A 15,038-nucleotide genomic window follows, 5' to 3' on the forward strand; every position below is an offset into this window, starting at 1 on the left:
GGGAGAGGTGCAGGAAGGGACGCAGAAGGAGTCTCCTGAGAGCAGGTTAAATTGGAAACTATTAGTTGTGATATTTTCTAGTACAAGTTCAGAAGGCTAATTCAAAATGATAGCAATAATAATGTGTTTATTATCTCAGGAATGACGTCCTTGGCTAGGACAGGTTCAGGAAGGGCAGGTGTAGCGGGGCTCTGGCTCCATACAATGGCTACTACAGCTTCTGCTCAGAGGAAGAGGGACCTTCTCCTAGTTCTCTTTCTTCAAAGTGAAGAAACCTTTTCCCAGAAGCTGCCCTGCAGACTTCCCCTTTGATGTCTCTGGCCAGAATGAAATTAAGATACCCACTACTAAAGCAATCACAGGCACAGGATAGGATTATCACGAGTAAACCATTCATATTCAGTAGGGTCCACCTTTGGAAATGGGGATGGGATCACCTTCCCGAGTCATGGTAGGGGAGGGATGGAAACAGAAGCACGGTGGTGCAAGTTGTGCAGTGCACAACAAAGGGGGCTGGGAGGGGCGTTCACCTTCACTCATTGCCACTTGTAGGATTATTATGATCAATTTTCAGCAGATGGCAGTAAAGTGCTTGGGGAAAGGATGTCTTTTTTCTCATTCACACAAAGTCAGGGTGAGCTGACAAGGTTGGTAACTAACAAAAACCAAGATTATGTTGGAAGGAAGGCGGGGGGGTGGGGTAAAGGTGGGAAATGAGTGCTTGGTAGATATTGAGATTTCTGTAACATAAAGTAAATAATCAAATCTGTAAACCTTTTAAAATTATATGTAGTAAATTCTATTTTAATGAAATAATCCATTCCAGGCTTAAGAAAAAATTTTAAAATCTTTATTCAATTTCAGTATAGTGGCTCTGGAAAAAAAAAAAAAAAGAATTCTAGACAGATCTCCTAAGCTGCAAAACCCACTGTCAATACCAATAAAACGTTTAAAATTAGCTGTCAAGATTGATTTGTACGAGAGCAGCAGCAGACAGCAAAGACCCTACCCCCTCACCCCCCGTCATATCACATGATTAAGGTATGTAGGAAATTACCACATCTTGAGGAAAAATACCAGTTGAATGGATGAAATATTATCACTGAAGAGTAATCACATTATAAAGCATGATTCATTTTAAGAAATCTGAGATTTAAAGAAAGCATTACAGTTCCTTCACACTCCTGTCATGTGTCCACAGAAAGAGAAAATATGACCAAAACTCAACAAGAAGGCAAAGTTGGGAATACAGAGTGATATGTCAGGAAACATTTTTTTTTTAAGTGAGACTTGGTAATCAATTTTCTTGTTGCTATAACCTCTGCCACCTTCTCTTAGTACCAAGGCACAACTGTGCAAGTGATTATGGGATATAAAAATGCAAGGAGTTTTCTTTGGGTCAGTTTACACTTTGGATCAGTAATAAATACAACGCGTGTGATGAAACGGAATTCCCTTCATATCTTCCCTGTGGTCACGGGCATAGTCCCACAAGTAATAATCCAGAAGAATGGAATTGATCTCGCCACTGGTTTTTTCACCCTTGTTTTCAATAAGCTCCAGAAGACAATCCCGGATCAGTTCAACACACCACAGTGAGCACCCTCTGATTTCCACCTCTTGCCTATTCCCATACGAGAGCATTTCTCCTGCAAGGGGGGAAAAACAGAGCAGGAAGCACTAAGTCAGTGATATAAAATCTACTTAGACTTTAAACCACTTCTAAAATAGGCATTAATTCTAAATTACAAGTTCCACAATAGCAGGGACCTTGTCTGGCTTGTCCTAATGTTCCTGGGACCTAGCGTAGCACCTTGTACATACTAGCTCCCCAATAAATATTTGCTACATTAATTTGGGGTAACCACAAATTTAAAAATATGATGGCAAGATTATTAAATTCTTGAAAACAAAGGATTTAAAATTGGATTTGATAGCCAGGAAAAAAAATTACAAAATTTGGGGGACTCCAAGGGGACCAAAAAAACAATACCTCCCTTCCCCACTTGAAAATTGAACATTGTTGGGGCACCTGGGTGGCTCAGAAGGCTAAGTGTCCGACTTCAGCTCAGGTCATAATCTCACAGCTTCTGAGTTTGAGCCCCGAGTCGGGCTCTGTGCTGACAGCTCAGAGCCTGGAACCTGATCTGGATTCTGTGTCTCCCTCTCTCTCTGCACGACCCCCCCCCCCCCCGCCCCCCGCACCCCACTCACGCTCTGTCTCTCTCTCTCTCGAAAGTAAATAAACATCTAAAAACAAATTGAACATTGTCTTAGGTACATCCTAAATGCATCAAGGAGAACCCAGGAAATCAAAGTTGTTAACCTGAGCAAGGAAAACCACCATTGTTCTTTGGATTCAGGATCATTCCACCAGCCCTGCCTTAATATGTAGCCAAGAGCTCCCATAGGACTTGCAGTCTCTCCAGTGCCCCACTCCGGGGTGTATCTGATCCTGCAGGATGGGCATTGACTACGTTTTGCCACTGAGACTAGAACTGGGCTCAACAACTGAACTGCCTGTAAGGATCAGAGAGACAGAGTAAGTGAAGGCAGCAGCCAGATGCAAACTGGTGAGGTAGAGAATGTGTGCTGCCCTTTCTAAAGGTAAGGAATTACAAAAGTCAGAAAGCTTGATTTTCATGTGAAATCTGTCAAGTGTTAGTAACTAATTACAAGTGCTCAAAACACTGTCGAGTCCAGGGCACCTGGGTGGCCCGGTCCGTTAAGCAGCCAACTCTTGATTTCGTCTCAGGTCATGATGTCACAGTTCGTGAATTCAAGCCCTGCTTAGGGCTCTGAGCTGATGGCAGAGAGCCTGCTTGGACTCTCTCTCCCTCTCTCTCTCTGCCCCACCCTGCTCATGCTTGCTGGCTCGCTCGCTCTCTCTCTCTCTCTCTCTCTCTCTCTCTCTCTCTGTCAAAAATAAATAAATAAACATTTAGAAACAAAACAAAACAAAACATGGTTGAGGACAAACAAAACACACCTGCAGGTTACATTTGGCCTCTGGCCACCAATCTGCACCCTAGCACAGAGCTTCAGAGTACCTAAGAGGCCCTGTGATCCACTGAAAAGTAGGGCAATGCCCCAGCCCCACCAGGTTCCACTCTGTCACCTCCAGTCTTAAATGGTATTGCTTAGGGGCGCCTGGGTGGCTCAGTCAGTTAAGCATCTGACTTTGGCTCTGGTCATGATCTCATGGTTCGTGAGTTTGAGCCCCATGTCGGGCTCTGTGCTGACAGCTCAGAGCCTGGAGCCTGCTTCGGATTCTGTGTCTCCCTCTCTCTCTACCCCACCTCTGCTGGCATTCTGTCTCTCTCTCTCTCATAAATGAGTAAACGTTAAAAAACAAAATGGTGTTACTTATATCCACTCCATCCAGTAAATAACTATGTTGAACTGTGTCCCCCAAAAAGTCACATTCAAGTCTTAACTCCTGGTACATGTGAATGTGTCCTTACTTGTAAATAGGATCTTTGCAGATGTGATCAAGTTAAAATAAGGTCATACAGGATTAGGGTGGGCCTTAAATGCCATGACTGGTGTCAGCCCTAGAATCACAGTGAAGAGTATAAATTTAGCCAAATTGCACAGTATTTATAAATGGTTAAAAAAATATGCCTTTGATGAAGAGGGGTTAAAGATAAAATGGACAGAAACAACATCTAAATTTTTTTTTTTCAACGTTTTTTATTTATTTTTGGGACAGAGAGAGACAGAGCATGAATGGGGGAGGGGCAGAGAGAGAGGGAGACACAGAATCGGAAGCAGGCTCCAGGCTCTGAGCCATCAACCCAGAGCCTGACGCGGGGCTCGAACTCACGGACCGCAAGATCGTGACCTGAGCTGAAGTCGGACGCTCAACCGACTGCGCCACCCAGGCGCCCCCAGAAACAACATCTAAATTCATACTACAGTGAAGACACCACATTTATTTAAAAAAAAAAAAAAAAAAAAAAAAAAGATAAAATGGACAGAAATCTGGGTAGGTCTTCCAAGGGCTGCCCTGGAGATATTCAGAAGAAAAGAGAGGAAAAACAATATAAGTGTGTAGCGCAACTCAAATCTGGAAGAAGTATCACTGAAGACCAGTTAAGGAAGGTTCTACCTCATCTAGTCAAGCTACCTGGTTCTAGATTTCACTTTAGTTTTTAAAACTTAGTGTACTATACTAGTGTGTACTCCTTTAGGTTTATAGTTTGTTTCTCTAGTTTGCTAGGAAAGTACTTTTGGAAAAAAATCCCAACTTTGCTTAAATAAACTAAGAGGCAGAGAAATTAGTTCGCGCTACGTCAGACTGGCTAAGGATGAAAGAACAGCCTTTCAGAAGCTGGACAGTTGCAGCTGGATGCCTGGGAAATGGCCTTGGGAATTGAAGTGGACGGCACAAGAATGTTCAGACAACTCTGTTCAGCTATGCCGGTGATCCCTCCTCAGCAGGGTTTTCCTCACGGTAGCAGAGACAACTGGGTGCTACATACATTCAGAAGGAGATGGACAAATTATGAAGAGCTGGAAAAAGCTAGGTGGAGGAGGCAGCATTTGAGCTAAGCCCCTGCGGGCGTGTAGGATTTGAATTGGAAAAAAGAGAATTTGGGTGAGGGAAACCAGGCAAGAGCATGTTTACGGATCGGGGCGAGCAGTGTATACACCAAAAAAAGATCAGCTGCATATGGCTACATGGAAAAGAAGCCCTGAATGCTTAAATGTTTAAGGTATCCAGCAATTAATGATCCAGGATGTGAGCATTATGACATAAAATAGCTTGTGATGTTTCAAATGAAGAAACAGAGGGACAAAATGGATGGCCCAAGGCAGCATAAAAAACTGGTAGAAACAACCACGGCAACAATGGTACCTTTATATTCTGTGTTATTCCTGTTTTGGGTGATTGAAATTTATTTCACAAGAGAAAGTTAGGCATAAAAACTACTTGCTTTTAAAAATAAAGAGTAGCTGAAAAGATTGCATCCCAAAGAGATAAATTAATGTGAAAATTATGTAATTATTTTTCTTATACACAGAAATGTTTAAAACACAAAAAGCTGGGTCACCTGGGTGGCTCAGTCAGTTATGCATTCAGCTTCAGCTCAAGTCATGATCTCACGGTTCATGAGTTCGAGCCCCACATTGGGCTCTCTGCTGTCAGTGTAGAGCCTGCTTCAGATCCTCTGTCTCCCTCTCTCTCTGCCCTTCCCCCGTTCGCGGTCTCTCTCTCTCTCTCTCTCTCTCTCTCTCAAAAAAAAAAAAAAATATTTTAAAAATTTAAAAAAAAACCACCAAAAAGCTAATTTTCACACAATTATCTATACTCATCTATTATAATAAGGCTCCCACTCTTGAGAATGATTCCTCAAATCCAATAATGGTAAATAAATAAGCCTAGAAAAGTGAGTCACTTAAGCAAGGTAACCCAGCGGCAGACCCTGGGGACTCCTGACTTGAAACCCACTGCATATTCCCTCTCAGCCCACCTCACATTTCACAATATAGTGTGCTCTTCAGTGCTTAACTAACACTCTTCAGATACTGCACCTTCAGGACTTCAGTGTTGCACACCTTCGTGTCAAAGAAATTTGGGTTTCATTTTATTGTGAGGCCCTGAAATCATAATGTCCAAACGGCACAATTTCCTACAATAGCCATATTCCGTTGCAGTGTAAACAACAACCAAAAGCAATTTTCTCTGTATTTCAATTACCCTAGCATTTTTCTTTACATGTGCTTTTAACACTAAACAAGTGCTTTTTTATTTTTATTTTTTAAAGGAAAGGAGAACTTCTGTGAAAGAAACTAGATAAGAAAGACCGTCTTAATTAAGTTGGCAAACCTTTGAGAAGCTTCTCCAGTAGTTCCTTTGAGTATTTCAGGGCTCCCAGGTGCACAAGAACCTGAGGTAATCTATAGTCAGCAAACATGGTGATACTGGAGATGTCCTTAAAGCAGCCGTCTCCTTCTCCTTCTAACACACTCCACGTATCTGCCACGAGGATTTGGGCCCGTTTGTAGAAAGAAATTTTCTTTCCCTGATGAATGAAAAAAATATAAATGCTACCTGGGTATCTGAAAGCTTTATGCATGCTATAAAAAGAAAGGCACACATTGAAAACATTTTTCAAGGCTGCAATAATTTTACTGTTGGTGAGAATTTATAGACCTTGACTAGAAGAAAAAGGGAGTCTAATAAATATTAAATTATCTTTCACTCCAAATTTACTTCCTAGATTTTTCAAGGCACATAAAATATAATTGTGGTAATTGTGGTATTATTTAGTGTTCCTTTTCAATGACATTACTTCACATACATATTTCTGCACCACTATAACCCACCTGCTTATTCTTTTTAATGGCTAGACAGCATTTATTTAGACAGTTTCTTAAATTTTTCTGATTAGAACATAATTCCCATTAATTGTGTAAAATACAGAAGAGTATAAAGAGGAAAACAATCATCCTTAAACTCACCTCTGAAGAGAATCACAACATTCATTTTTTTAACTATTATCTTTCAGATTAACTTGCTTCAGAGATAAAGACATAACTGCTGAACAGCCAGAATTTATCAAGCCTACCTTTCTGGAAACAGTCAATTATCCATTTGTAAACCCACATAACAAAACTACCTTCCAATTATATTTACACAAGGAAGAAACAAATTTAGCCATGCATTATAGGATATTGGGTTATAACTTAACTAAAAAGTTCTCCATAAAAGTACAAATACAGATCAGCATAAACTATGGAAAAACCCAGATTAGAATTAGAATCTACTCCTAGTCCTAATACCAAAACACAGATTAGAATTAGAATCTACTCCTAGTCCTAATACCAAAGGTAATAATCTCAAATCATCTTTTATAACTGCTTGTCTGCTAAAGGAAAATAATCAGTATTACTGGCTCCCAAAATTTGTCCTGACCACCTTGGAGAATGTGTTAAGTAAGAGAATGGAAGTAAGTAAAAAATGAAATTAAATTCTTCAAGGAAAGGCTCCATGTGAAAATTCCTTAGGATGATAATACAGATTCCTTTACTTACAAGCAAAACAAAACAAAACCAAAAAACACTTCCAATGATACTTTGTCCCAGTGAGAAATAACTTAACATTGCCTAACCTTAAGGTATACCCACTGCAATCAATCCAGACCTACTTTTACTAAGTAAATTGTTTAAGGCCACCTTTAAGAAATTCAGTATTTTGTTTTCCAGGGCAAACACATATGCTCATTTTCTGACATGATGTAAAGTCTGTAAATTAAATTGAATGCTGCGGGGGGTGGGGGTGGTCGGGGGGTGGAACAAATCACCATTAAGAAGTATCCCTACATCGTTTGGGAATAACATTCCCAAACCTATCAAAATATGACAGGCTGGCAATTGTTGGACTGGACTTACATTTGGGAACTAGGTTTATATTCAAGTCTAGTATATTGACGAGCAAGACATAAAAGTTAATATACAAAACAAAATTGTGGGGGCACCTGGGTGGTTCAGTCAGTTAAGCGTCTGACTCTTGATTTTATCTCAGGTCACGATTTCACAGTTTATGAGATCTAACCCTGTGTCGGGGTCTGTGCTGACAGTGCAGAGCCTGCTTGGGATTCTGACTCTCACTCTCTGCCCCTCCCTCACTCGCACACATGCTCTTTCTCAAATTAAATAAAAAACATTAACATTTTTTTTAAAAACAAAATAGATGAAAACCCAGAATAAAATTGTATATCAGACACAATTAATACATCATGCTTTCTGTAATAGATAAAAGCTATTGTCTCCTGTTTTTAACAAGATTCACAGGTCAAACTAGAAAAATATAAGAACCAGACTTATGTAACAAAATCAGTGCTAGCATGGAACAAAACATAAATTGTCACATCATGACCACTGTTGCCATGGTAGCCAACTAGGATATCACAAAGATTAGATTATAATACCTTAAAATGAAAAAACAAAACAAAACATAAGATTCAAGTGAGGAATCTAAAAACAAATTCAAGTCATCAATAAAACATTTTCTTAACAAGCTGATACGGTTTGAGTAATCAAATGATTTTAGTAATCAGAGTCTTCATCTCTAAAATATTAATTGATCTCACTGAAAATACCAGCAAATCCAAAATAACAATTCCCTATGTGTTCTATAATATTTCTTTGTGAATATTTTCAAAATAGTAACTTCATAAAAATTATCAATGAAAAAAATCCATGACCATGAGTTGATTTTCTTCAATAAATTTATCATGAACAAATTAGAAAGGTCAAAAATTACAAATGTTTAAGAGAAACATAAAATGTTATTGATTAAAGTATCAAAAAAGTTCTTGTTTTCATGTAGTTTATCAGTATGTCAGAGTAAAGACTATCACCTAAGGAAAGCAATTTATTAGGACTTTTAACATGGTTACTAAATAATCTAATTCAGAGCTGCTTTGGAAGTACATATACAGTATCTGAATTCTAAAGCTTCTTGACTGACTCTAGAATACAGCCGGGTTAGGAAATCCCTAATCTAAATCTGTCTGCGTTTAAACTTTCTAATTTTATCAGTTTATTTATAATGTTTAAAAACAAATGATAATCTCAGTAAATAAATATTGACGAAAAACAATTGTGACTATTTTATGCAACTTGTTAAAGATTTAAAAACATAGCAACCAATACCATAACCATGTTATGAAGGGGCTGGGAAAAGGGCATTCTCATATGCTGCTGCTGATCATCTTTGTTATTATCTTTTTGGAGAACCGTTAGCATTTTTATGTATTACAAGTCTGAAAATCCAGGCCATGCTCTGACTCAGCAATTCCACTACTAGGATTCCATTCTAAGAAAATAATTACAAGTGTTAAACTATTGTGCAGTATTGCTTATTATCACATACAACTGAACACAACAAGACATAAAATTCAATTAAAAAAATAAAACTGTGGGGGCGCCTGGGTTGGCTCAGTCGGCTAAGCTTCCGACTTCAGCTCAGGTCACGATCTCGCAGTTCGTGGGTTCGAGCCCCACGTCGGGCTCTGTGCTGACAGCTCAGAGCCTGGAGCCTGCTTCAGATTCTGTGTCTCCCTCTCTCTCTGACCCTCTCCCGTCCATGCTCTATCTCTCTCTGTCTCAAAAATAAATGTTAAAAAAAATTTTTTTAAATAAAAAATAAAACTGTGTATCAAATACAATTACTGTGGTAAAATAGTTGGGCAAATAAATATGGGATTGGATAGCCATACAGTGGAATACTGTGAAGTCATTAAAAATGGTACTATGTGAGGTGTGTGGGTGGCTCAGTTGGTTGAGCATCCAACTTTGGCTCAGGTCATGATCTCATGGTTTGTGGGCTCAAGCCCCACATTGGGCTCTGCATTGACAGCATGGAACCTGCTTGGGATTCTCTCTTTCCCTCTCTCTCTGCCCCTCCCCCACTCACGCTTTCTCTCTCTCTCTCTCTCTCTCTCTCTCTCTCTCTCGTCTCTCGTAAAAATAAGCTTTAAAAATATATTTTTTAAAATGGAAAAAAATTGTGCTGTGAAAGAACTGACATAGAAAAGATGTTCATATGTTGACTTTTAAAAGTTTATACAGCATGATCCTAACTGTCCCCAGCCCATGGTATAGACATTCACATAAACACACATATGTAGCAAGACCAAATTATGAACAGTGATTACCTCCTGGTAGAATAGAGACTGCTTCTCTGTACTTTTCAAATGCTATAATAAACATGTTATACTCTTGCAATTAGAAAATCTAAATCATGAATAAAAACATACATTTGATTTTAACACTTTCTGAAATTCAAAAGTAGTCCCAAAAGGTCCAGAATTCCTCCAGATTTGGAGTTAACTTCTCAAAGTACTTCAATTATTTACGTATCTTTTATTTAATTAACTTTTGAAGATTTTACTTTTAAGCAATCTCCACACCCAATGAGGGGCTCAAACTTACAACCCCAAGATCAAGAATTACACACCCCAGGTGCCCCTTATTATTTACATATCTTTTTTTTTAATTTTTTATGTTACTTATTTATCCATTTTTACTTTAGAGAGAGAGCGAGTACAAGTGGACAAGACGGGCAAAAAGGAGAGAGAAAGAGAGAATCTTAAGTAGGCTCCATGCCCAGCACCAAGCACAACACGGGGCTCTCCAGCCCACAATCCTGGGATCATGACCTGAGTGGAAATCAAGAGTCCAACGATCAGGATGCCTGGGTGGCTCAGTCGGTTAAGTGTCCAACTTCAGCTCAGGTCATGATTTCATGGGTCATGAGTTCAAGCCCCGCGTCAGGCTCTGTGCTGACAGCTCAGAGCCTGGAGCCTGTTTCAGATTCTGTGTCTCCCTCTCTCTCTGCTCCTCCCCTGTTCATGCTCTGTCTCTCTCTGTCTCAAAAATAAATAAACGTTAAAAAAAATTTTTTTTTTTTTTAATTTACAAAAACAGACTCTGGGTGTATACTGGGAGGGTATACCAAATGTTAGCCATTTTAAAAGTACATCATCGGGGCGCCTGGGTGGCTCGGTGGGTTAAGCGTCCGACTTCAGCTCAGGTCACGATCTCAAGGTCCGTGGGTTCAAGTCCTGTGTCGGGCTCTGGGCTGATGGCTCAGAGCCTGGAGCCTGCTTCGGATTCTGTGTCTCCCTCTCTCTCTGCCCCTCCCCCATTCATGCTCTGTCTCTGTCTCAAAAATAAATAAACGTAAAAAAAATTTTTTTTAAATAAAAAAAAAGTACATCATCTATTTAAAGTAAATAAATAACACTGTTAAAGTACTCTGTGTGAAAAAGAAAACACACAGTATGTATATATACATTAGATCTGCCAAAAATTACTTTTTATTAGAGAGAATTTAGAAATATTTTCTAATTTTCATCCAATGAACTAAATTTTTGGAAGTTCCAGAAGGCCCTCATTATTCCTGAGTAGCAACATCATATTGAAAGTCCAGTGTTTTTTATGTTTGAAACATTTTAAAAGGACAATGAAAAAGGAACAAAAGAATAAAGGAAACACACTAACTAGAAAACATAAAAGAAGTAACCTCTTGAAACACTACTTAACAATTTTGTTCCTGTTCCTTGTCCACAAGGAAGCAACTTCAACTTTTAAGTGTTTATTCTCAAAAGTAGTTCTGGAAGTAAAAGAGTTAACTAGGAGAAGATAATTAAGAATTCTAAAATCTCCAACAGAAGCAACTCACCTCATACTGAGTCACATCTCTGTAAGAAGGAAAGCTTTCGACTACCAGGTGCATTAACTTCTGAGCGCTTTTTTCACTTTTTCGGACACAATTAAGAAAAGAGCCTTCAAACTTCTCAAGCAGAATTTTCCCGGTTTCATTAAGAATCCGATGCCTCTCTTCTATCAAAGGCATGGGAACGTCCGTGTCAGAACGGAATATGTGCTGAACCTGATCCAGGGTCACTGTGGCATAGTAGGAAGCACTAGTTATCGGGATCCCTTAGGGAGAAAAGAAAATGCAGAGGAACAATGTCATACTTTTATATCCATTAGACCCTAGCTTTTACAACATACAATAGGAGAGCAAATGAGTGTTACAGGAATGCATGAAAAGTGGATGAAGAATTTAAAAATCAGAAGCATTTTTTATTTACTCATCTGTATTTATTCATCCGTTTCTAACAATTGTCATATTACATCAGATGTATTTTGACTGCATAAAATGTTATAGGTGTCCCTTTGTTCTTCAGATGTCATCAAAGTGCTTTTCTTTAGGAAACTGACTTTTATTCTTAGCTGTGCTGATGATAAACATTAGGATCATTTCTCACTGAGAATGGACTTATAGCCAGCCTCCTCTCACACTTCTATTTTAAACAGAGAAGAAGTGCTTCACTTTAAGCAATGAAGAACGTCAAGTTCGCCGTATTAACCCAGACGCCGGACCCGCTCCTTGGGACCCTCCCGCTGAACCGAACCCTGCCGCAGGTCTGGCAGGGGGCACCAACCTTCGTCGAGGGCTCTGTTGACCGCGGCGCACAGGGACCAGTACCCGCTGTACGTTTTCCCCCTGTACCCCACCAGACATTTGTGCTCCTCATGCTCCGACCAGAAGGAGAAGTTGAGCGTGTCTGTCACGAACACCCAGTTGACCGCGGCCTCGTCGGCCGCCCTGGGATTCAGCTCGTGAAGGGCCTTCCAGCCCCCCAGGCGCAGCTCGGGCCCCGAGGCCTTGGCGAGCAGCAGCTTGGCCACCCTCCGCACGCCTCCGCCGTCGATGAACACATCCCGACTGTTCTCTGCAATGAATTTTGCAGACTCCCGGGGAGGAAGGGGCCCGTCCATTCCGCCCCTCCCTTTGGGACTGGGGAACGTCGCTTTCACCCGCCGGCTGGCCAAACTCGCTTCCCTCTCTGAGCGGGGAAGGGCGCGGGTCCCTCTGCAGCTCTCCTTCCCTACCCACCGTGGGATCGCTGCCCTAACGGGGTACCGCCCTCGCCCAGCCGCCCTGACACCGGACAGGGCGGCCGTGTTCTGGGGCCCCTCCCTCCACCGCCCTCCGAGGCTGAACAGCGGAGGCCACGGGGCCGCGTCGCCGGCCGCGACCGGAGGCACTTCCGGGAAGGCTGCCCCGCCCACTCTCGCCCGGGCGCGCGCCTGGGACCCGTTTCCGGTTCCGAAGACCCGGAAACTGGCCGGAGGGTCCGGCGGGAGCTGGCAGGCAGTTGTCCTCCCTCCTGCCCCGGCGTACTGCTCCGCCATTTTGTGCACGTTTGCACCCTCTCTTCGGGCACGTGGTACTGCGGCTTGGCGCGGTGGCCTGAGTCGCGATGACTGCGAGCGGTGCGCAGCGTTGCCTTCGGCCCCGGCCCCTCGCCTCTCAGGGTGGGTGACGTGGGGGCAAGACGCCCTCGGCGACACCCAGCATCCGGGTTCCTGGGCCGCGACGAGCGTGACGGCGCCAGTCGTTGCAGGGGGCTGAATCGCCCCCAGGCTGCGACACGGATTGACGGGTCCCCCACAACTCCATTTCCCAGGCACGCCTCTCGTGCTAAATTCCTGGCCCATTTGGAGGCCATATGGACGTTTAGGATTAGTTGGGAAATTTAGAGAAATGGATGAGAAAACAAGTGTATTAAATTGTTAGGTTAACATTATGTGCCTGGAATTGTGCTTACTTACTGACTCTTTTAGTCCTGGCTGTGACAAAAGCGGCGGTTGTGTTCCTTGTTTTGACAGAGCTGTATGGTTCAGTGGTTAGTCCCTGGTGACAGCAGTGTTCTGGGTTGAGATTCAAACCTTTGTTCATCAATCCCCAGCTCTGGGGCACTGTGAACCAAACTCACCAATGCCAACCATTCAGGTCAAGTAGTGACTATATCAGTGGCCCTGCTGAGAAGACATTGTTAAGAGGAAGTCTCACCTTACACACCCAAACTGAAAAAAAAATATTTTTTAATAGGATGAGGAGAGATGTACCCAAGTCAGTTTAGTGATGATCCAAATTTGCCTAGTGATGAAAATTTAGTATATGTATTTTCATATAGAACAAAAATGTATTTTTGTTCTTCTTCAGAGACTTAAATCTCCATGGATAATATGAAATGTTCACACCTTGAAACTCAACTATTAAAAATAATCAACAGTAGTCATCTCTAGTTATTGACAGTAAGGAATCTTGGAATTGGAAAATTTGGGGAGGATTTGGAATTTTTAAGTTTGACAACTGTGCCCCCAGAGAAGCAGAACATCATCCCTCCAGTTTCTTCATTTTGGTAAGAAAAAGAAACTTTAAGGACTTCACTATGATTTGCTTTTCCAGACAAAGTCACCAGCACATTAATATTGTTGTTGAATAAATGTAAACCTGTTGACTTGGGATTTTTCCTGTCTACCCCAGCAGCTCTAAGTCATGGGAGTCAAAGAGATTGATTAGCAAGAAAAATCTAGCAATCTCAAAAGAATCCAGGACGGTTATATAATTTAGGCTGTTTCCTCTCATTGACAGAAAAAACCCAACAATTTAAATTCCTACTATGTTCAGGATATTGAGTTAAACGCTAGGAGTAGTATACATGAGTAAAACATGCCTCCTTCTCTCAACTTATTGTTGAGATAAGTTATACATTTTGCGCAGTAGGTGGGTTTATTTTTTTAATATACAAGGTGTTGAGGGGCACCTGGATGGCTCAGTTGGTTATGCGTCCGACCTCAGCTCAGGTCACAATGTCACGGTTCATGGGTTCAAGCCACGCGTCGGGCTCTGTGCTGCTGGCTCAGAGCCTGGACCCTGTTTCAGATTCTGTGTCTCCCTCTCTCTCTGCCCTCCCCTGTTTATGCTCTGTCGCTCTCAAAAATAAATAAACATTAAAAAAAATTTTTTTTTGCCTTCCCCCACTCCCCAAAAATATACAAGGTGTTGGGAATACAAAAAGGGAGTCCTTACCTACTCAGCATTCTTTCCCTCCTTCCCTCCCAACAGAATCCTGATGTTGTTCAGGAATCCCTCTTACTCACAGCTCACTTAGCTCAGCGTCCTGAGCTCCAGGAGTGGTCTGGACTGGTCTAAGGACAATTTCACCCTCTTGCAGGGGACTGGGTTAGGGTCATATATGTTTCCCAGTTCACCCCAGTGAATTGCAAAGATAGGTGTGTAGGATGCTTTCAGAAAAGCTTTTCCAGGAGAAATTAGAAAGTGATTCATGCTCCCTCTGGACGTGATTGAGCTTGGATATGAGGTGTGAAATTGCTACCGTCCTTTTGACGGGCAACCTGTGTGTGAGGTTAACACACGGAGGAGGCAAAAAGAATAGCAGAGTAATGGACCTGGAGTGATGGGATTATGTCAACTTGTTTTTTTAAAGATTTTTTAAACATGTTTACTTATTTTGAGGTGGGGGGCAGAGAGAGCGGCAGAGAGAGAATCCGAATCAGACTTTGTGCTTTCAGTGCAGAGCCAGATGCAGGGCTCAATCCCATGAACTGTGAGACCATGACCTGAGACAAAATCAAGAGGTGGACACTTAACTGACTGAGCCAGCCAGGTACCCCTGAATTATGTCAACTTTTAAGTCTATCTC

General features: G+C 41.6%; 1 protein-coding gene across 1 annotated transcript; it reads right to left on the reverse strand.

The window, feature by feature from the left end:
* Positions 1–873: 873 nt before the first annotated feature.
* CD4H9orf64 (chromosome D4 C9orf64 homolog) lies at positions 874–12,798 on the reverse strand. Its single transcript, XM_007087573.3, has 4 exons — positions 11,967–12,798; positions 11,198–11,457; positions 5,834–6,029; positions 874–1,649 (listed from the first exon to the last, which is right to left on the reverse strand). Exons 1-4 carry the CDS (start codon positions 12,718–12,720, stop codon positions 1,417–1,419), a joined length of 1,443 nt encoding a protein of 480 aa, XP_007087635.2. The 5' UTR covers positions 12,721–12,798; the 3' UTR covers positions 874–1,416.
* Positions 12,799–15,038: the final 2,240 nt, after the last annotated feature.

Source organism: Panthera tigris, chromosome D4, assembly GCF_018350195.1.
Source record: "Panthera tigris isolate Pti1 chromosome D4, P.tigris_Pti1_mat1.1, whole genome shotgun sequence".
In the NCBI taxonomy this organism is placed as follows: domain Eukaryota; kingdom Metazoa; phylum Chordata; class Mammalia; order Carnivora; family Felidae; genus Panthera; species Panthera tigris.

Bases quoted from the DNA above. Each gene is read 5' to 3' on its own strand.
- CD4H9orf64 (XM_007087573.3), bottom strand. From the start codon at position 12,720: ATGGCGGAGCAGTACGCCGGGGCAGGAGGGAGGACAACTGCCTGCCAG. The intron at 11,458-11,966 runs GTTGGTGCCCCC...TTTCTCCCTAAG, and splicing joins CAACAGAGCCCTCGACGAAG to GGATCCCGATAACTAGTGCT. The intron at 6,030-11,197 runs GTGAGTTGCTTC...TTCATTCATCAG, and splicing joins GAGATGTGACTCAGTATGAG to GGAAAGAAAATTTCTTTCTA.